We start from the raw sequence: 23,045 nt of genomic DNA, 5'->3' as shown, positions 1-23,045 counted from the left end.
GAAGTAGGGTAGGGTCAGTCTTCTTTTTCAAAGGTTATTTTGGCTATTAGGTCTTCTGCATTTTCTATGGATTTTAGAATCAGTCTATTAATTTCTAAATTAAAAAAAACTTAAGATTTTGGTTAGGATTGAAAATACATCAATTTGGGTGGAAGTAACATCTTGACACTATTGAGTCTTCTGAGTCATAAACATGGTACTTCTCTCCATTAACTTAGGCTTTCCTGACTTTTAGTAATGTTTGGGAGTTTTTAGCATAGAAGTCTTAGATAGCTTTTGTCAGATTTATCTCTCAGTAGTATATTTTTAAATGTTACTTTGGAATTTTTTCTTTAAGATTTTATTTCAAAGTAATCTTAACACCCAATGTGGGGCTCAAACCCACGATCCCAAGATCAAGAGTCTCATTCTCCACCTGCTGAGCCAGCAGGCACCCCCAGATGATATTTTTAAAATTTCCATTTCTAGTAGCTTGTTGCTATTATGTAGAAACACGATTAACTTTTATATATTCGTCTTGCATCCTGCAAACTTTCTAAACTCACAGTATTTTTATACATCCCACAGAAGATTGTGTGGCCTGTGAATAAAGACAATTGCACACTTCCTTTCCAGTCTGGATGCCTTTTATTTCTCTTCCATGCCTTTGCACTGACTGGCCCTCCAGCATGACACGGAGTTGATGCAGTGGGGCTGGAGGTCCTCGCCCTGTTTTCGATCTTGGGGGAAAGCATTCAGTCTTTCCCCGTTAAGTATGATGCTGGCTAGAGGTGTTTTTTGTTTTAACTGTGGTAAAATATAAACATAAAAATGTAGCCATTTAACCATTTTTAAGTGTATAATTTAGTGGCCTCTAGTACATTCACAATGTCATGCAGCCACCAGCACATTTATTTCTAAAATTCTTACATCATCACAAACAGAAACCCTGTACCCATTAAACAAAAACTCCTCATTCCCCCTCTCCCAGCTTCTGGTAACCTTTAATCTACTTTCTGTCTCTATGAATTTGCTTATTTTAGATATTTCATAGAAGTTGTACAGTATTTGCCCCTTTGTATCTGGCTTCTTTCACTTAGAATAACTTTTCAAGGTTCTCCCATGTTATTACACGTATCAGAACTTTACTCCATTTTATGGCTGCAAAATATTCCACTGTACTGACAGACCACATTTTGCTTATTCATGCACCTGCTGGACACATAGGTTGTTTCCACTTGTTGGCTACTGTGAATAATGCTGCTATGGACATGGGTGTGTAAGTATCTACCTGAGTTCTCACTTTCCGTTCTTTTGGGTACTGTAGGGTTTTAAAAAGATATTTGCCTTTTGTCAGTTGAGGAGGTTCCCTTCTGTTCCTAGTTTGTTTAGAATTTTTATCAGGAATGGAAATGTTGGATTTTTGCCAAATACTTTCCCTACGCTTACTGGGATGACCACGTGGTCTTTCTTTTTCACTCTGTTGCTATGGCAGATTACAGTGGTTGATTTTTTTAATGTTAAACTAACCTTTCATTCAGATAAACTTCATTTATTCAAGGTGCATTATCTTTTTTATATATTGTCGGACTCAATTTGCTAAAATACCATTAAAAATTTCTGTTCTATGTTCAGAAGGGATACTGTCGCGCTTTTCTTTTTTTGTAATGTCCTTTTATAATTCTGGTATGGAATGAATTGGGAGATATTCCATGCACTTCAATTTTCTCAGTGAGTGTGTGAAGAGCTGCTCTACAAACAATGAACTGTTTGGTAAAATGTACCAGTGAAGCCATTTGGGCCTTTAATTTTCTTTGTGGGAAGGTTTTAAATACCAATTTAATTCCCTTAATAGCTACACGTTTGTTTGTTTGTTTTGTTGTCTATTTCTTATCGAGCAATCTTTGGTAGTTTGTGTCTTTCAAAGACTCTGTCCATCTCCTCTAAACTGTCAAATTTACTGCATCAAGTCGTTCATCTTATTATTCTTTGACATTTGAATCTGTAGTGACATCACCTCCCATTCTTGATATTGATAATTTACGTTTTCTTTTTGTCCTGATCAGTCTGGCTAGAGATTTATCAATTTTATCAATCTTTTCAAAGAATTAGCTTTTTGTTTCATTGATTTTCTGCCGTTTTTCTGTTTTCACTTTCACTGATTTCTACTCTGATCTTCAGTATTTTCTTTCTTCTGCTTGCTTTTAGTATAATTTTTTAAGTTTCTTAAAATAGAAACTAAGGCCACTGATTTGAGCTCTTATTTTAGAGTACAGGTATTTAGATAACTGCGGTGGCTGCAACCCACTATTAATATGTTTTCTTTCAATTCAAAATACTTCCTAATTTCCCTGTAGGTTTTTTTTTTTTTAAGATTTTATTTATTTATTTGACAGAGAGAGACAGCCAGCGACAGAGGGAGCACAGCAGGGGGAGTGGGAGAGGAAGAAGCAGGCTCCCAGCGGAGCAGCCTGATGTGGGGCTCGATCCCAGGACCCCGGGATCACGCCCTGAGCCGAAGGCAGACGCCTAACGACTGAGCCACCCAGGCGCCCCCGTCCCTGTAGGTTTTTATTTGACCCATGGGCTATTCAGTAGTATGCTCTTCAGTTTCCAGGTATTTGTGGATTTTCTAGATATCTTACTGTTACTGATAACTGATTTGATTCTGTTGTGACTAGAAAACACACTTTCTATGATGTGCCTTTTTAGCATTTATTGAGACTTGTTTTATTGCCTATTTTGAAAATGTGGCTGGGATTTGAGTCCAAATGCTCTGGATCCAGAATCTATGCTCTCACCAACTGTATGGTAGCTGCTTTGTTTCTTTAAACAGACTTTTGACTAGTTCTTTTGTTTTCAGCTTCAAGATCACACACTTCCAGAACCACTGCTACAGGCAGCTGGCTCCACCCACTATGGAGCTTTTAAGGGTTTGCCACCTGGTTCAGCTTCTTAGCTTTGTCACTGTCTGCTTGGGATCCACCTGTCTTGGTCTGCCAAGTCAGCTTCCTGCCACTTGTCCTTGCAGTTTTCAGCTTCCAAAACATAGTGTTCATTCTCTTTGTCCTTGTGGGCTTTCCTTATTTTTATTGTGGTAAAATATACGTAAGATAAAATTTACCATTACAACCATTTTTCATTGTACAGTTCAATGGCATTCAGTGCGTTTACTGTTGTGCAACTATCACCACTCTCCATCTCCAGAACTTTTTCATCAGGCTGATGGAAACACCATAGCCATTAAACAACTCTCCACCTGTCCCTCCCCTAGCCCCTGGCACCCACCATTCTTTCTGTTTCTATGAATACGAATATTCTAGGGACCTCTTAAGAGTGGACTCATACAGTATTTTTTGAATTGGGTATAATGTTCTCCAGTTTCATCCATGTTGTACCTGTGTCAGAATTCCCTGCATCTTTTTAGGCTGAATAATATTCCATTGTATGGATGGACCACATCTTATTTATCTATTCATCCACTGATGAACACTGGGGTTGCTTCCACCTCTTGGCTGTTGTGAATAAACCGCCATGAATCTGAATGTACAAGTATCTATCTGTTCAGGTCTCTGCTTTCAATTCTTTCCAGTATATACACAGAAGTACAATTGATGGATCTTATGGTAATTCTATTTTTAATTTTTTTGAGGAACTGCCAAACTGTTTTCCACAGCGGCTGCACCGTTTCACATTCCCTTCGTTTTATTTATTTTTTCCCTCTCCTTTAAAAAATCCCTCCCCTGTTCATTTAGCAGGACTTCAAGGTAGCGTCCAAGTAAATGCATGTGTTCCATCCGACACCTTTATGTGGAAACCCCAAGTCTTACTGAACACATGAACGGTGAAGGAAACTCCTTAGGGTCTGCACCCCTCCACAGTGCTGCTGCATGGAGCACGCGGGACAGCTGCAGTCTGACGTCTGCTGAAAGCCTGCGAGGGAGGTCCTAAGGACACGAGCTGTGACAGCACCCTGCTGGTGGCTGGCACAAAGGTGCGGCCATGTATGAGACAAGGCGAAGCTGGGGGTCTGCAGACATGTGAGCTGGGGTTCACTGCATTGGCGCCTTGGTCCCTTGCAATGGTGACTACACAGCAGATATCACACATGTGCTGGCAAATGAAATCAAAGATCTCTGAGGCTCAGTCAGGCAGCATGGTTCAGGCTACAGCGCCGCTCGGGAGCTAGGCTCAGCTCTGCCCTTGCCAGTGACCCTGACACAGGCTGCAGTTTCCTTTCTCCAAGCACAGGCTACATCCTTGTGGGCTGATGGGACCTGCCTTCCTGACCACCAGCCAGCACGCCTGTTCCTGACGTGCACAAGGCCTCTCCTCTGGCTCAACACTGAGGAGGGCCTATAGCAGATGCCTACCCAGGAATGATCCTGGGGTTGGCTTCTGGCTGGAAGGCAGCCCTGTATCATATATGTGAGATCAGATCCCACAGCCTAGAAGCAGGCTCCTGTTGGTGGGACCACACAGACCCAATCTCCCTCTGCAGCCTAAGAACATGTGGTGCTGAGACCACCCGGGCCTCCCTCAGGGTGGGCAGATGTTCAAAGCCACATATGTCCAGGCTGACCACCAATTCCCTCGTATACTCCAGCCCCATCCCCATGGTGCAGACCCTAGGACAAAGGCCCACAAACCTCTGTGCCATGAGGAGTGTCCTGCTGGGCCCAGCACGGGGCCTGGAGCTCAAGCTCCCCGCTCCCCATAGGAGCCCCACCTGGCTGGCAGGAATGGCCCCAGGAGCCTCTGGCCTCTGTCCATTCATTGCTCACTCACCTTTTTCCTTAGCAAGTGCTCCCTGAGGTCCCAAGGGCTATGTGCTAAGCAGTGGACACACACTTTAAGGCCTCTGAGAAACAGGCTGAAGCGAACCATGAAGCTAACGGGGGCCCACCTTGTCCTGGAAAGGCCTGAGAAGAGTGAGGCAAACGAGGCAGACCCAGGTTGCCCACCAGGCTGCATGTTTTCCATGCTGGGGAAACACCTGGGGAGACCCATCTGCTGTGTTCAGTGACCCTGCCTCAAAAACCACATGCCTCAGTTAGGGGCGCCTGGTTGGCTCAGCTGGTTGAGCATATGACTCTTGGTTTTGGCTCAGGTCATGATCTCATGGGTTGTGAGATCGAGTCCCACGTTGGGCTCCGTGCTCTGCGGGGAGTCTGCTTGAGGATTCTGGCCCTCTGCCCCTCCCCCAACCAGGCACCTTCTCTCTCTCTCTCTCTCTCAAAATAAATAAATCTTAAAAACAAACCAACCAACCCCCAAAACCACATGCCTCAGTGGAAATCTCACGGCTTCTGAGATCTGTCACCGAACGGCTGATGTGCTGGATGATGCCTGTGCTTGAAACACTTTCCAGAGGCTCCCCCGCTACCCTGGCAGCTGCAGCCCCCATCACTGTGTGCACACACCCTGGCCCCACACACCTGGGCTGGGGCAATGCCCTGGCCAGATCAAGGTAGACAGTCATTCCCAGAGAGGAGCCTGGAGAGCGTGTGAGCGTATATATTTGCACACCTGTGTGTCCGAATGCTGGTTCCATGGCCAAGCCCTGTGGACACCCATGACTGTCTGGGTGGTGGACAGCCTGCGGCAGATGCAGGTGTTGCCTATGGCCCTGTCCCCACGCTCTCCCTGCGTGGCACAGGACTTGTGCCAGTTGCACAGGCACTGTCTGCTTAGCCGGACCATGGCCCTGAGTCCTCCCCAAAACAGGCCAGGTTTGGGACCAGACGAGCCTGATGCCTGGCTTTCAGGAGCCCTCGGCAGAGTCTGGCCCCACACTTGGCCCCAGGCAGCCATCAGCAGGTGGCTACCCATGCTGCTCCAACCTCTGACTTCTTGGGGTGGCTCAGGGCCAGGTCAGCAGCTTGCAGTGCTCTTGCCAGACCTGGTGCTGGCTGATGCATGCCTGGGTCACCACGCTCCTCCCTGCTCTCAGGAACCCTGCTCCAGGACCCCCCCCCCCTCCCGTCTCTTCCCCACCCACAAAAGATGGCCTGAGCCTGGCTGGGATGACAACCTCTCCAGGCCACAGTATGTCTGACAGCAAACACAGTAAGTACACAGGCACAGTAAGTACCTTCACCAGGCAGACTGACAGGTATGGAGGCCTCAGCAGAGTGGATGCCAGCTGGCTGAGACATGGAGGCCAGTCCTCATCTATCCCCCTCCTCTCTGACCTGTTGGCCTGTGGCTGGGGACTCTGTTCCAAGACTGCCTGTCATTCTTCTCAGAGCCTCAGTGGCAAGGAAGGGCTCCCTGAGGACCCCACATCCCAGTGGAAATCTAGGACATGGCCCTCAGAGGACATGTGTGTCTGCTTGGTGGTACTGTGCCTTCCTCCACACACCTGCTGCCAGTGCAGACTGGGAAGCTCTTGCCACAGCCCTTCCCTGAGCTGGTGGCAAAGCCCAGGGTGCCAAGGGGTCTCGCGCACCGGGCCTTACCTTTGGTGTCGTTGACGGGGTCCATGTGCCGGTAGATGTAGCCCTCCAGGTAGGAGTGGAACTTGGGTGTGGGTGGGAAGAAGGCCAAGCAGATGGCCATGAGCTCCCAGCCGCGGGCCAGGCTCTCGAGGCGGAAGTTCTCAGTGGTCTGCCGGCACAGCTGGATATAGAGCTCGTCCCGTAGGCCCTGCACGCTCCAGCCCTTGGTGGCTATTTCCAGGGCCACGTGTAGTGGGTCAGCCTTGGCACGCCGGTCACCCATGTACATCTGGATCAGTTTGAAGATCTCACAAGCCTCCTTCTTCACATGGCGGTCACTGGTCACAATCATGGGCTTCTTGATGGACTCACTGCTCCAGGCCAGCATGTTGGCGATGGACACCTTCCGCCGGAAGAGCCCCTGTGTGTGCGTGTTGAAGTGCTTGGAGGCCCAGTTCTCGATGTCGGTCTCTGAGGACGGCTTGCGCAGTGTGAAGGTGGGAAACACACAGCTAGCGCTGGGCATGACGCTGCGGGCCTGCCGGCTACTCTCAAACTGGGCACAGGAGCCGAGGTCCTCAGACTGGGAAGGACAGAGGGGCCATGAGGGGGTGTGGGCTCCACCTGACCCAGCCAGGAGAGAGGTGTGGCCTCCCCTGCTGGCTGTGAGGCTGCTGGGGGAGCTTTGTGCCTTATCGCGCTCTACCCACCTCATAAACACATGCTAGGTCCTCGCCCAAGGCTGGGGAGGGGAACCCACAGAGGCCCTTCTTCCAACCTTTACCCTGAGGGCTAAAGGAAGCGCCCTCTGTATTCCTGCAACTGAGGGTCGGTAGTGGTGGTGGGGGGACATCCAGTGCAGGTCTGGGGGAGGGAGGAAGCCACACGTATGTTTCCTTGGCTTTCTGGGCTGACTAGCCCCAGGTGGGAAGATGCTAGGGGATGCTGCCCTCTCCATGTAGGGTGCCGGGACCCCATGCATGGCGGAAGGGCACTGCCTCCTGCTAGCCCTGTCTGGCTTCTGCTAGTTCTCTGAGCTCTGAGGGTGAGAAACAGATGAAAAGGGCAGCAAAGTTCCCCGAGATGCAAAGTTCCACAGAGAAACGAAGATGTCTCTCCTGGTCCAATACAGTGCCTGCCCCTCCCCGTCACAGAGCCTTACCCTTCCAACAAAGATCCCCACATGGAACTGCGGGCACAGTGAGGCTGGGCAGTGGCAGGGCCAGCCTGCAAGGGGGCTAGGATGCTTCCCACAATGCTGGGAAGGGAAGGTTTGTCCCAAGCCCCTCCCCACCTCCCTAATGTCCTCAGCACAACCGTACAAGGCGTCACTGGGGTAACAGCTTGGCTTGGACAGAAACACTGCTCTGAGCTCTCCACCCTAGAGGGGCACTAAAACACCCTGCTCAGGGACACTGGCCTCCCAAGGCTACCGGGCCCTTGGGCAGGTCTTCCCTGGTGGAGCTGTGGGAGCCCAACACGGGGAGGCCCTCTGGCCATTGCCAACTCTTAGCAGATGCCAGGGCAGACCCTCAGCCTTGGCTTCATGCAGCAGACTGGTGTGAAAGGTCAGGGGGTCAGGAGGTGAGAACTAGGACACTGGCCCACACAAAGCTCCAGGACGTGATCCAGACAGAAGATGCACATGGGTTCAGAGAGCCTGACTGATGCCCGTGCCTGGCGCTGACCAGAGAGGACAAGGCTTCTGCTTTGGCTCCAACTGCAGCATGAGGTCCTGGCCCCAGGACCAGGTGTCTGCTCCTCTCCTTGCTGCAGAAGAGCAGCACCTGTCAGAGCACCTGCCACTCCACCTGCATAGCTCCTCACATGAGAGCCCGTTCACAGATGGGAGAACAGAGGCTCAGGGGCTCAGTGGTTGGGTGACTGCCCACCTGTCCCCCGACTTCCCTGCATCCATGGCCTGGATAGAGTCAGTGTGTGGCCTCTGACCAACCAGGTGACCTGCCAGCAGCTGTCCAGGCCTCACCAGGAGCTGAGTGCTGTGCCATGCCTGGGGACCACCACCTGCCCCACCTCTGCCCAGGGACCCTGGCAGCGCCTCCCTACCTGTGAGGGGTGAAGGTAGGGCTCTGGCGAGGCCAGGTTGGTCTGCACGGAGACGCTTTTCTCGAGCAGGATTTGGGGGAAAGCAAGCCTCTCCAAGGCGCCCCTCTGCCAATGCTTGCTCTCCTGCTGGGCCAGTGCCTCGTCTTCACTGAAGGCCCGCACCACAGGCCCAGGCATGGGCAGCGGCACAGCTCCGTCGCTCTCATAGCCCGAGCCGTCCTGCTGCGAGTCCCAGCTGCCCCTCTGCTTCATGTGAAAGTGGGCCTGCTGCGCCTCCCAGGCCAGCCGTGCCTGCGCCAGGAAAGGCTCGGCCTCGCCCGTCTTGCCCTCTGCACGCTTCACTGGGGCCAGGCTGGGCCCACACAGAGGCCGCTCCTCGGCCAGGGGCGGCTCACCGAGGAGGTCACGGTCCCCGGGGCCTTCAGTGGACGAGGTGCTGGGGGCATGGCACAGGGAAGGGTTCCTGCTCTTCCTCTTGCGTGTGCCTGGGGAGTAGCCTGTTGAGGACATGGTGTCCTGCTGGCTGGACCAGGACATAGTGTCATCTTGGGCCTGGGGCAGCTGCACGGGTGGCTGGGTGTGCCGTAACTCTGGCCCCTCCATGCTGCTGTAGTCCCCGGAGGAGACCCCCAGGCGCTGATCCCGCAGCACGCAGGGGCTGGGCTGCAGCGGGAGTGAGCCACCTCCAGGATTGGGCGCATACTTGTGCCTCGGGCCCGCACGCAGCTTGGGACTGGAGCCGGCCTGCTCCACGTACACCAGCTGCCGCACGTACTCCTTGCCCGCAGGGCTGTACTCCAGGCTCAGGAAGCGCTCGGGGCACTTCTGCCTGGTCAGCACCAGCTGCTGGTAGGGTGAGGAAGAGCCCTGCTTGGGAGACTGTGGGAAGGGTGGTGGCTTGCGGCCTGGAGACCGCTGGGGTGAGCCGGCCTGGTAGCCCCCACCAGCCTCGTACTGGACGTCCATGGGGGGCTCGTCATATATGGGGGCCTGATACTCCACAGGGGGCTCCTCGTAGAGGGGGGGCTCATAGGCGTAGCGTGGGGAGGAGGGCTGTGAGTCGCTGGTGGGCTTGCGTGGCTGGGCCAGCAGTGGGGAGCAGCTCCCTAGCTCAGCCCTCTTCAGGAAAGGCGAAGGCCGCCGCTCAGGGAAGAAGACAGGGCCATCAGAGTCGGGGGCGAACGTCTGTAGGCTGGGTGAGTGCTGCCCACCTGAGGGTCTGCGGGAGCGGCTGCCAGGCTGGCTATCGAGGGCATAGCCATTGCCCTGGGAGGAGAGGAAGCTGGGCTCCCGGTCTGCAACTTTGATGAGCATGCGTTCCTTGGTGCCCGAATTCCACCGAAGCGACGAGGTCCTGGGTGGGGGACAGGCACAGGTTACCTGGGGGAGGTCCTGGGGGATGGGGACAGGCACAGGTTACCTGGGGGAGGTCCTGGGGGATGGGGACAGGCACAGGTTACCTGGGGGAGGTCCTGGGGGGGTGGGAGACAGGCACAGGTTACCTGGGGGAGGTCCTGGGGGATGGCGACAGGCGCAGGTTACCTGGGAGAGGTCCTGGGGTGTGGGGGACAGGCGCAGGTTACCTGCGGGAGGTCCTGGGGGGTGGGGGACAGGCACAGGTTACCTGGGGGAGGTCCTGGGGGGTGGGGGACAGGCACAGGTTACCTGGGGGAGGTCCTGGGGGATGGAGACAGGCACAGGTTACCTGGGGGAGGTCCTGGGGGGTGGGGGACAGGCACAGGTTACCTGGGGGAGGTCCTGGGGGATGGAGACAGGCACAGGTTACCTGGGGGAGGTCCTGGGGGGTGGGGGACAGGCACAGGTTACCTGGGGGAGGTCCTGGGGGGGTGGGAGACAGGCACAGGTTACCTGGGGGAGGTCCTGGGGGATGGGGACAGGCGCAGGTTACCTGGGAGAGGTCCTGGGGTGTGGGGGACAGGCACAGGTTACCTGGGGGAGGTCCTGGGGGGTGGGGGACAGGCACAGGTTACCTGAGGGAGGTCCTGAGTGGGGGACAGGCACAAGTTACTCATTGGCAGGGGGAGATGTTAAGTCTGGCCCAGCTACCAGCCTGAACCCATTACCGACTGGCCTCGGCCTCACGGGTGTCTGGGGTTAGGGCCCAAGAGGCCTGGTCATTTCTCAGTGTTCTCCTCACCTCCCAAATGGGGGCTGCAGGGTTCAGGGGCCTGATAGTTGCTGGGAGGCTCCCTGTAAATGGCCTGTCCACCCTTCATTGCTGGGGCCCTGACTCCTGGGCAGTGCAGCCTACGTAGCTGCCCTCCTGTCCTCACACAGCTCCCCCTGCTCTGGTGCCCATCTTGACACTCCCTGCAAGGGTGGGCACGCGCGCGCGCGCGCGCGCGTGTGTGTGTGTGTGTGTGTGTCCTGGTTGCACCCCAGCACCAGGCATAGAACTATTTCTACAACAGCTGGGGTGGCCCTCCCAGAGGCCTAACTCTGGATTTGATAGGGTTATTTCTCTGCAGGCCTCACTCCTGGGTCCAGCACCTGCCTGTGCTCCTACAGGGCAGTGGGCCACCTCTCACCCCTCAGCATCTCAGGTCCTGCTTTTCAACCACAGAGGGTCCCATGAGCTCCAAAAAGCCTGACTCCCTCCTGTGACTCTGCCCTCACATAAACACAACACTCTGTACCTGGGCATAGACGTAAAAACTGGTTTTTAGAGCAAGATTGAGGGGAAGTACAGAGCTTTCCCTCATACCCTCTACCGCGATCATGTACAATGTCCCCATCATCATCATCCCCACCAGAGTGGTGCATTCGTCACAGTCGATGGACCCACGCGGGCACACATCATGAAGCCTCATCACCCAGCATCTAGTTGACCTCAGGACTCACTCCAGGTGCCGGACCTTCTGTGGGTTTGGACAGACGTGGAACGACGTGTATCCACCAGCAGACCGTCGTACGGGGCAGTCTCACTGCCCTAGGCCCTCTGTGCTCTGACTGTCCCTCCCGCCTCCCAGCCCCTGCAACCACTCGTCGGTCTCCAGGGTTCTGCCTTTTCCGGAACGTCGGAGACTGGGAGTCACACACGGTGGAGCCTTTCCAGACTGGCTTCTCTCACTTCGCAACGTGCGTTTCAGGTTCCCCTGCGTCTTTCCACGGCTGAGAGCGCATTTCTATCTAACGCTGAAACATTCCGTGGTCCGCAGGGGCCGCGGTTCACGTATCTGTCCGCCTGCTGAGGGCGACTCGGCTGCTTCCAGGTGTTGGTGATTCTGAACAAAGCTGTTACATACATCCATGCACGGGTCTCGATGTGGGTGTAAGTTTTCAACTCTTTGGGGTAAATACCACGGGACGCGGTTGCTGGAACACGTGGCAAGAGCAAGTCTAATTTTGTGAGACATGTCCACGCTCTCCTCCAGAGTCTCTGCACCGTTCTGCTCTCCCGCCAGCCACGGGTGAGCGCTCCCGTCGCTCCGCGTCCTCACCAGCATCTGTGTCGTCGGCGCTCTGGATTTTGGCCATTCTAGCGGGCGTGTCATGGAATCTCGTTGTTTTAATTTGCATTTCCCTGATGACATACGATGTGGAGCATATTTTTTAAAAATTATGTTCCGTCAGCCACACACAGTACATCGTTAGTTTTCGATGTCGTGTTCCACGATTCACGAGTCACGTACAGCACCCAGTGCTCATCACCGCGCTGCCCTCCTCAATACCCGTCACCCTTTTACCCCCTCCCTCCACCCGGCGGAGCATCTTTTCTATGCTTATTTGCCAGCTGTCTATCTTGTTTGAGGAGGTGTCTATTAAGGTCTCCGGCGCAGTTTTTATCTGTGTTGTTTGTCTCCTCACTGTTGAGTGTCAGGAGCTCTTGGTATATTTTGGAAAACAGTCCTTTATCACATGCAGCTTTTGCAAATACTTTGTCCCAGGCTGTGACTTGTCTTCTCATTCTCCTGCCACTGTCTTTTGAAGAGCAGAAAATTTTAATTTTAATGAAGTCCAGCTGATCAATTATTTCTTTCATGGATGGTGCCTTTAATGTTGTATCTAAAAATCATCACCACATCCAAGGTCACCTAGGTTTCCTCCTATGTCATCTTCTAGCAGTAAGTTTTGTGTTTTACATTTGGTCTGTGACCCATTTTGAGCTAATTTTTGTGAAGGGTGTAAAATCTGTGTCTACAGGGGCGCCTGGGTGGCACAGCGGTTACGTGTCTGTCTTCGGCTCAGGGCGTGATCCCGGCGTTATGGGATCGAGCCCCACATCAGGCTCCTCCGCTATGAGCCTGCTTCTTCCTCTCTCACTCCCCCTGCTTGTGTTCCCTCTCTCGCTGGCTGTCTCTATCTCTGTCAAATAAATAAATAAAATCCTTAAAAAAAAAACCTGTGTCTACATTCATTTTTTTACACGCGGATGTTCAGCTGTTCCAGCACCATTCATTGAAAAGACTATCTTTATTCCACTGAATTGCCTTTGCCCCCTTGTCAAAATCCGTTGACTGTATTTTTATGGATCTATTTCTTGGCTCTCTACTTTGTTTCACTGATCTATTTGTCTGTTCTTTGCCAATACCACATTGTCTTCATTATGGCAGCTTTACAGTAAGTTGTTTTTTTTAAGGTTTTATTTATTTATTTGACACACAGAGAGAGAGCACAAGCAGGGGGAGCGGCAGACAGAGGGAGAAGCAGGCTCCCCGCTGAGCAGGGAGCCTGATGCAGGACTCGATCCCAGGACTCTGGGATCACGACCTGAGCTGAAGGCAGATGCTTAACTGGCTGACATGCTCAGGCGCCCCTGCAGTAAGTCTTAAAATCGAGTAGTATCAGTCCTCCAACTTTGTTCTCCTTGAACACTGTGTTGGGTATTCTGGATCTTTTGTCTTTCCATATAAGTTTTATTTTTTTATTTTTTTAAGATTTTATTTTATTCGACAGAGATAGAGACAGCCAGTGAGAGAGGGAACACAAGCAGGGGGAGTGAGAGAGGAAGAAGCAGACTCATAGCAGAGGAGCCTGATGTGGGGCTCGATCCCATAACGTCAGGATCACGCCCTGAGCCGAAGGCAGACGCTTAACCGCTGTGCCACCCAGGCGCCCCCTTCCATATAAGTTTTAGAATGAGTTTGTTGATATCCAAAAATAACTTGCTGGGATTTTGATTGAGGTTACATTGTATAGAGTAAGTTGGGAAGAACTGACATTTTGACAATATTGAATCTTCTTGTCCACGAACATGGGCTATCTCTCCATTTATTTAGTTCTTTGATATCTTTCGTTGAAGTTTTGTAGTTTTCCTCATATAGATTTTGTACATATTTTGTTAGATTTATACCTATGTATTTCATTTTTGGGGGTGCTAATGTAAATGGTATTTTCAAATTCCACTTGTTCACTGCTAGTATACAGGAAAGCAACTGACTTTTGTAAATTGACCTTGTATCCTGCAAACTTGCGTAATCACTTACCAGTTCTAGTGTTTTTTTTGTCAATTCTTTAGGAGTTTCCACATAGATAATTTTAGACTGAAATTCTGAAGAAAAATTGTAGAGATCATTTGAGGCTCTGGATTTATTTTTGTTTCTGACAGACACCCGGGGAAAGGGCAGATAACCTGAATTCCATCTGGGACTGAGCTGACCAGAAATCAGGCTTAGGTTTGAGGGCTGGTCTATTTATGGCTCATCCTACTCCTGGGTATAGCCTTTCAGGAGTCCAAGTGGCAACATGCAATGTTAACTAGGGCTCCTTTTTGTGGCCTCAACTCTGATGTTTGGAGCCATGGAACCACCCGATGGTCAGCTCAGCTTCTCAGCCTCTCAATTGTCCTGAGGGAGAGGCAGTATCATGTGTGTGCTCGGCTACACTGACCCCTCCTCAGCCCTCAAGTCTTCACTCCTCAGTAGATCTCTGATGACTTCAGGACAATTTTGTCTATTTTGTTCTCTGTGTGCAGGCTGGTCTCAGGTAAGTTAATGCAGTGGTAACTGCAAAAGTGGAAATCCAAGTGTTTTAAGAAACTAGTTGTACAGTTTGCCCTGTCCTCTGATTGTTGCTAGCCCTTTCTTGCACAAGGTCATGACTTCCATTTACTGGGGTTGGGAGAGGCAGGCCTTAGAAAACACAGGCTGGTGATGTGAGACTGGGTTGAGAGCATGAGGGCCCGTGGCAGCTGGGAGGCAGCCTACTCCAACATACCAGGTGCGTGGCCCACTCAGCATGGCCCGGATCCAACCCTACCAGTTGACAGCGATGGCCAGCAGCTCAGTCTCACCGTCCTGAGAAGTCAGAGAGTGGCAGGACTTGGGATGCAGGCTCCCATTCCTGGGAACTCTGTTCCTGGTTGTTGGAGGCAGAGTGAAGGGTGGCACTTAACGTGTCAGGGGCCAGCAAACCCTGAGGACTGGCCTGGGAATCCAGAAATCTGGGACAGGACTCCAGCATGTTGCTCCCTGGCTGTGGGCCTTGGGAAAAATCACTTACCATCTCTGACTCAGTGTCCTCACTTATTCTTATGAAGACTAAGTCACATAATGCATGTAGGATTAAAGTCCTTAGCTCAGTACTGACATACAGGAAACACTGAGCAAATGTAAAGCTTTTTTTTTTTTTGCACTTTTTTCCACCACATAGCAGATAGTGACCCAGCCCTGGTGCCAGGGCCTCTGAAGGGGCTGTGAGGTAAAGAATGATCCTTGCCTGGTGAAGGGTGCTGAGGGCTGTGGCCCAAGGAGGCACCTTGTGGCCTGTCAGTTGTGGGCCATCAAAATTGTGCTGTAGGATGAGGAGGGAGGGAAAGAGTGTCAGGGTCAAGAGCACATGAGAGGCCAGCTGGTCAGATGACACATCTGTTCCAGGAGCCGACAGCAGTTCCATCTAGTCAGGGTGGAAAGGAGAGTGACCGAGGAAGGAGAAAGGCAGACCCAGGGCCTTACCCTCCAGCATGCAAACAATGCCCCTGGGCTGAGGGGCAATGCCTCGCACTGCAGCATACGTGTGCACTGAGCACCCCAGCAGAAGTCAAGGCAGGCCTGAGGCCCGTGCAGGAACCTCTGACTCACGGACTTCAAGTCACCAATGGGAATATGGGCCCCCAGGGCCCAGAGATGGTCCTCGGCCATGGAGTAGGAGCCCAGCAGCCAGGAGGCGCCTACCCCCGACAGGCTTCACTCTGCAGCAGCTTTGGCAGCTTCGGCTCTCGTCCTCAGGCCAGGCCTTTCCACAGCCCCGTACTCTGTGTCCCCACCTGACCCACTGCTCTGCCCTCCTTCTGGAAGCTCTCTTTGAAGCCCCACATCCAGTTTCCAGGCCCTGCTGTCTGCCTCTTGTGCGTCCCCCCACCTCTGACCACTGAGTGGCCACATGGCCCAGCTGCCTGCAGCCGCTCTTTCTACCCAGTCTGACCTCCCTGGCCTGCCCTCAGACCTGTCTCCCTCCGGTTCCCCAAACCCAGGAAGCCTGTCCCCACCCGTGCTTTCATTCCCCATCAACTCTGCGAGGGTAGAGGTACCCAGGCAGAGAGTCACACCTGTCTCTACATAAAATGGGATGACTGCTTGATCTGGTTGTTCAGTGACTCTTTAAAACCATGAGAAGGAAGAGAACCTTCCATGCACTGGAAATGCTGGAGACAGGCAAGCAGGGCAGAGGCAGGTGTGGAAAGGGCAGGAGCAGGAAGAGACGGCTCCATTTGGCTCGGAGTACTTCTCCGTGGCCTCTTTTCAAAAGGAGAATGGAGAGCACCTCATGAGACCGAAGTCAGAGGGACTGCTGTGCTGCCGTCCCCAGCAGGTGGCTGCTATGTGTGCGGACGCCCGGGCTCTGCACCGAAGCCGGAGGGACTGCTGTGCTGCCGTCCCCAGCAGGTGGCTGCTATGTGTGCGGACGCCCGGGCTCTGCACCGAAGCCGGAGGGACTGCTGTGCTGCCGTCCCCAGCAGGTGGCTGCTATGTGTGCGGACGCCCGGGCTCTGCACCGAAGCCGGAGGGACTGCTGTGCTGCCGTCCCCAGCAGGTGGCTGCTATGTGTGCGGACGCCCGGGTTCTGCACCGAAGCCGGTGAGTGGGACTCACAGCGCCTTGCTCATGTAGAAAAGAAATCGTACACCCGAAGTTCTGTTTGAAAACAACTCGAACTACACAGCCCTCCCAACTGCCCGTAAACCTGGCCCACCAATGCACCTTCATGCCTGGAGTGGATGGGCTGTCTACCAGGCATGCCCCTCACCTGCTCAGGGACCTGACCAGCACACAACCTTGGGTGGGCAGCACAAGCCACCCTAGACAAGCTCCTTCCTGCTTCCCCTCCTCCTCACAGACCCTGCTCACAGTATGGTAGGGAGAGGGAGTCTCTTCCCTGGTCTGTCCATACAGTTTAGCTTCCCGTTCTTCCCACTCTGGCTGGGTGAGCGCCTTCATTCCTAAAACTACAACATGTCATTCTCATATGCAGCTCAGGTGGCACCCAGGACAGCAGGGCCAGGGCTGCAACAGGCCACCAAAGACCAGTTGGGCACGTGCACCCTATAGGGTGTGGGGGACTTTGACACGCAGCCACTAGAGCACTGCTCAATCCACAGGAAACACCAAGTCCGAGGGCCTGCCCTGACCTACCCTCACCTGCAGCAGGTGCACTAAGGGCCCGCCCAGCCAGCCGTCTGCATCCCACTTTACTGAGGACACGGAAGCACAGGCTACAAAACACGCCCACGGTCACACACCCACCCTGATGGATCCAGGCTCAGATTCCATTCCATATCAACAAACCCAGTTAGCCTTTCCAAGATCGATCTTTAAACTGTCTGAACAAACCACCAAAGGCCCCTCAGGTCTTCAAATTCCTCCCCAACATTCGAATCACTCCCATTGGTCTGTGTTTAGGGTACCTAGGCCACCCAGAGGCACAGCACCCAACCTATGAGTTGGCTGAGGATGGCCCCAGCCCAGTCTGACAGATGCTGTGCCCTGGGGTCCTGAGGGTCGTCTCTGGAAACTTCCAATACCCCACAAGGCCAGCCCAGGACCAAGAGAAGCCAGTGTCCACATCCTGCCTTACGATGAACACCAGTCTCCCCAACTTCACCTGGGAAGCACTCTGCTGCAGCTCCAGGGGAGAATGCATGCTGGGGGTCCCCCAGGAACTCACTCCTCTATTAGGAGCAATGGGCTCCATGGCTCCCCACACTAGGCAGTGACAAGCTCCTTCCAGCTTCCTGAAAGCTGTCACATGAACCTGGGGGCCATTCCAAAGGCCTCTGCCCAGGTGCTGGTGGCCCCACAGCCTCTCCCCATGTTCCTCTTGCCAGTACAGGACCCCAGCAAGCTGCTTCCTGTTGAGCCACAGTCTTCTCCAGCTCACCCAAGAGCTGCCAGGAAAACCACCCTCAGGTCAGGACGCAGGACCCAGCGTGAGCCAGTGGGGTCTACCTGTAGTGCAGAAGTCGGCCATCCACATTATAATCCCGGTAAATCTCACAGTCCTTCTCAAGGAACACTCCTGGTGGTGAAGAACTGGAACACAGCAAAAGGAAAAAAAGACAAGAGCATAAGTGCAATAATTTAAAAATACAGTACATTCAAAATAATAACCCTTTCACTTTTAAGAATATAAGTGTCATTCTTTTAGTTTCTCAGGAATAACGCCAGTGTCCAGCCCACAAAGCTATCCCCTTCATCAGGTCAAAGGGGTATTTCCTCTGCCCTAAGCCTGCCTCACTGCACGTGGCCTGGACAAAATGCACTGGAGACCCATCAGGGACAGCCCCACTGTAGCCCTGTCCAGAGGCTGGGGGACAGGCAAAGACATCGACTGCTCTGTCCTGGATTTTAGGAGCTCAGATGACTTGGAACTGGGGCTTCTACTCTAAGGCCATAGTGATGGGGTTAGTGAGAACCACGACTTTGACCAGATGACCTGAGAAGGAAGCAGTGTTGAAAATACTCTCACGGCGGGGAGGGGTGTGCCTGGGTGGCTCAGTCAGTTGAACATCTAGCTCTCGGTTTCGGCTTAGGTCATGATCTCTGGGTCGTGGGATCAAGCCCTGTGTCACGGGAAGTCCGCTGGAGGCTCTCCCTCTCCCTCTGCGCCTCCCCCTGCTCTCTCTCTCTTAAATAAATAAATCTTAAAAAAAAAAAAAAAAAAGAAATACTCTCATGGGGATGATAAGCTTCTTAAAAGGGGTGTGTGTGTAGCACAACAGGCACTCAGTATCTGGGAAGTAAATTAGCGGGTGATTATCTTGGCAGATGTTCAAAGACGTGATCAAATTACTGTCTATTTATGGTTTAAAAACTCTCAGTAATCCAGAAGTAAAAGAAAATTTACTTAACTTGATTAAGAATACCCATATTAAATTCAAGGCCTTCATAATATTTAGTAGTAAAAGGCTGAAAGCATACTCATTAAAGTCAGAGTGAGAACACATACTCTTACCACCAGTATGTCATACTTTTGGAAATGCTAGTCAGTGCAACAAGACAAGAAAAAAAAGGGAAGAGATTTAAATATTTGAAAGAGATAAAATTGTCATTAGTTGTGAACCTAGAAAAAGTAAAGGAATCAACGGAACGACTACTAAAGGTATTAGGGAGACTAATTATGTTGTATCACTTGCATCACAGCTCTTCTGTGTATTAGCAGAAACTTGTTAGGAACAAAGTTCACCTTCATCACAGCAATGACAATCACAGAAATAAAATAAAAGTCCAGGCATAAATTAAAAAGGAGTATGTTAGATGCATATGAATAAAACTATAAATTTTTATTAAGGTACACAGAGGAATCTGAATACATACAAGATTCCTTGGACAGGAAAACCCAATAATTACAAAGATATAACTTCAAAATTGGTTAATACACTTAATGTAATTCTAATAACACTTCCAATAGGAAGGAATGTTTTTAGAACTTAGAGTGTTTGGAAAGTTAACTCAAAAAAATGAACAAGAAAGAATAACTAAGAAAAGTTCAGAAATTGTAATGGGAGAGATAATTTTTACCATTAGATACTTAGCAAGTACACTGGAAACAAATCACATGTCTAGCAATGGGAGCTCACATTCACTCAGTATTGTTCGTACCGAGAAAGAGAATGCTTGTGGAAATACTGTTGTAGTATTTTTTCTTTTTAAAAGATTTTATTTATTTATTTGAGAGAGAGAGAGGGAGAGAGAGGGAGAGAGGGAGAGAGAGGGAGAGAGGGAGAGAGGGAAAGAGGGAGGGGAAGAGAGAACATGAGCAGGGGGAGGGGTAGAGGAAGAAGCAGATGTAGGACTTGATCCCAGGACCCTGGGACCATGACCTGAGCCGAAGGCCTATGCATAACTGACTGAGCCACCCAGGCACCCCTGTTGTAGTATTTTCAAAACTACAAAGGTAAACGCCAGAAAACTGAGATGGTATTTAGTGGGTTTCAAAATTTTTCTTCTATGTAACTATATGTGCATTGCTTCTCTAATAAAAATGTTATTTTAAAAGTTGAATAAATGAATGGCTAATGTTAGCACTGGCTGGTGGTCAGTGTTTCCTAACACATAACCATGCTACAGAACAAACAGCTAGAAACATGAAAAACGATGTATTACGCCAACGCATCTGTAGGATACCTACATGTACACCTACATCAGTTCGTGCATCCCTCCTCCTCCTGGCTGGCCACCAAAAGATGACAGAGGTCCTGCAGATCTGGGAGCACCTGGCTGTAGACCAGAGTTGCAGCCACAACCCTGTACATTCCCTATGTTCACAGTGGCTTTGTCATGTGTACCCAGGCCAGGCTGGTACACAGTTCTTTCTTCAAAGCCAAAACCAACAGTTTTTCCACCATGAGATTGCCACCTTCACCTCCTGGAGGTACTCCTTTTGAATTCTATGCTGTCACAGTCCCCTGGGCCCTCAGGGGCCCTGACACTTCCTTCTATTTCCAACTCCAGCCACCAGGCCTAGGACTGTCACCTCTCCTCCAGACTGCTGCCAATCCACTGATGAACCCACTCCATGCTGGGCCTGGGCTGGGGGCAGGGATACAAGGTAGGTGAGGCAGACCCGCTTCTGCTGCCAGAGCTCACACTCCGTGTGGGGGCCCACAGGGAACAAACCAGAGCTTCAGGCAGCTGCAGGAACCAGACAGGGAGCAAGCCCAGGGAGGGAGGTCAGGAACAGCTCTCTGAGAGGGGCGTTTGGGCAGCGAACAGAGCAAATCGGAGAGTAGACAGAGCGACCTCAAGGGGGATGAACCTGGCACCTCCCAGGACAGAAATGAGGCCTCTGTGCTAAGGTGCAGTGAGCGGCAAGGGAGGTGCAAGGGGGGGTGGTGCTGGAGGCAGGTAACACAGGGCCCTCTAGGTGGGCCACATGGAGAGCCTGCCAAACTACAGCCCCTGGGCCAAGTCCAGCCTGCTAAGTATGTTGTTCAGCCTGTTTCATGGGCAAAGAATAGCTTTTATTTATTTTTAAGATTATTTATTTATTTGACAGAGAGACAGCGAGAGAGGGAGCACAAGCAGAGGGAGTGGGAGAGGAAGAAGCAGGCTTCCCGCTGAGCAGGGAGCCCGATGCGGGGCTCGATCCCAGGACCCTGGGATCACACCCTGAGCCAAAGGCAGATGCTTAACGGCTGAGCCACCCAGGCGCCCCAAAGAATGGCTTTTATATTTAAAAAAAATGTTGGGGGGCGCCTGGGTGGCTCTGCGGGACACTCAGTTATGTAAACAGTGGTGCCAACTGCAGGCTTCACCTGCTCTCCTGGACTTTGCTAGAAACAGAAGCTAAACATCCTGGCACACCCTACCACACAGCGGCTCAACGGTAGAAACAGTTCACTGCCATTTTCTTAAACTCTGTGCTGAGACTGAGATTTTCTGAATGTGAAAAACCTCTCTGAACCACTATGATCAAACACTGAATGACTGAATGTATGTGTGGTTGGTTTTTTTTTGGGGGGGGGACAGATTTTATATTTGTTAATGAATTCAAACTAAAATTATAAGGCAAACATCATTTATATGTGAAACTTAGACTGCGGTAAAGTCATTTTGATGACAACCAATGTCTGAGTCACAAACAACATCAACTTGCTTCATCTATGTCCCATGCTGTCAAAAGTTAAAGTAAGAAGCAAGATCTCCATTCCCACAAATTTGCAGCAGATACATTTTCCAAGATCAACCTGTAGTTCCAGCAGGGCTTTCAGACCTCGACGCACGTGCCAGTGCAGGAGGAATTCCCGAGGAGATTTCATCTCACCTTAGGTAGGGTTAGTCATCTGCAGTGTCATGCATGCTAAAAGGCAAATATCAAGGGGAAAAGCTAAGAGAATTTGTAAATGCCTTCCAAGTGATGCTCATGGACCGATAATCAGTACTTAGCAGTACCTATCTGTGCAAGAAGACACTTTCAAAGACAAAATACGTACGATCTCATCATAAGCCTCAACAGATAAACATCTACAACCGCTGTGGAGGATGGTGCAGAGCAACTGCCTTTGATTCCTCAGAGCAGCCCTGCTGGCCTTCCTGCTGTTCCCTAAGCACATCAAGAGCTCTCCCTGCTCAGGACTTTTGCACTAGTGCTTCCTCCGCAGGAACGGCCTCCCCTCGGATCTGACACAGTATGACTCACAGGACTCACGGTCCTGTGGACGAGGAACTGTAAGTGAGGAGAAAATTTAATCAATCAAAGCCGACACAGAATTGACAGATGATGGAATTACTAACAAGAACATTAGGAGTTATTGAACTGTATTCCATATGTTCAAAAGCTAAAAAAAAAAAAAAAAAAAAAAAAAAAAAAAAAAAAAAAAAAAAAGCCTGAATATGTTGAGAGAAGGAATATATAAAAAGACTCCAATCTAAGTTCTAGAGAAGAACAGGACAATGTCTGAAATGGAGAATGCACTGGAAGGCTTAGCAGCAGGACAAGCATTGCGGAAGGACTAGCAAACTTGGAAGCACACAGAGAAAATGAAGATTAAAAAGAAAGAAGGAAAATCCAGGAGCATCAGCAAGCTGCAGCCTACTCTACATGCGACCGGAGCCCTGTGGGGTTGGACCAAAAAAATACTTGAAAAAAAAAAAAAACTGAACATTTCCCAAACTTGATGAAAACTATAACCCTATAGGTCCAAGAAGCTCCATGAACCTCGAGTGAGAAATGTGAAGACAACTTTAAGGTAAATCATGCATGTATTGTTTGTAATCAGCAATATAGAGAAAATCTTAAAAGCAGAGCACAAGGACATACTCTGTACAGAGACACAAAGTGAGGATGAGAACAGACCTCTCGCCAGAAGTAACGCAGCCCAGGAGGGCGGCACGGCAAGATGGGAACACCGGTCCATCAGCATTCGAGACCCGGCAGAAACATACTTCACACACACACACACAGGAAATACTTTTCAAAAATACAAAAGTGAAAGAAGGTGTTCGCAGCAGACTCGCGTAACCAGCAATATTCCAGCAGAGGGAAGCCCACTCAGGAAAACCCACCCCAGAAACGAAGAGTACTGTAAACAGTAACTATACATTAATATGAGAAATGTGTTCCTTTTATTGACATCTCTTTAAAAGATAACTGGCTGCTTAA

General features: G+C 51.0%; 1 protein-coding gene across 2 annotated transcripts in view; it reads right to left on the bottom strand.

Moving 5' to 3' along the window:
- Positions 1 to 23,045, bottom strand: part of ARHGAP39 (Rho GTPase activating protein 39) — a 102,367-nt gene that overhangs the window by 8,895 nt on the left and 70,427 nt on the right. For both annotated transcript variants that reach the window (XM_045777314.2, XM_045777315.2), the window contains exons 4-6: positions 17,891 to 17,974; positions 8,487 to 9,840; positions 6,441 to 7,002 (exon numbers count right to left, since the gene is read on the bottom strand). In XM_045777314.2, coding sequence (XP_045633270.1) covers positions 6,441 to 7,002; positions 8,487 to 9,840; positions 17,891 to 17,974 — 2,000 coding nt within the window. The remainder of the gene's footprint in view (positions 1 to 6,440; positions 7,003 to 8,486; positions 9,841 to 17,890; positions 17,975 to 23,045) is intronic.

Source organism: Ursus americanus, chromosome 9, assembly GCF_024610735.1.
Source record: "Ursus americanus isolate L20-20 chromosome 9, mUrsAme1.1.p, whole genome shotgun sequence".
NCBI lineage: Eukaryota > Metazoa > Chordata > Mammalia > Carnivora > Ursidae > Ursus > Ursus americanus.
Note: the sequence above shows the minus strand (reverse complement) of the source record. Positions and strands in the feature narration are given on the sequence as shown.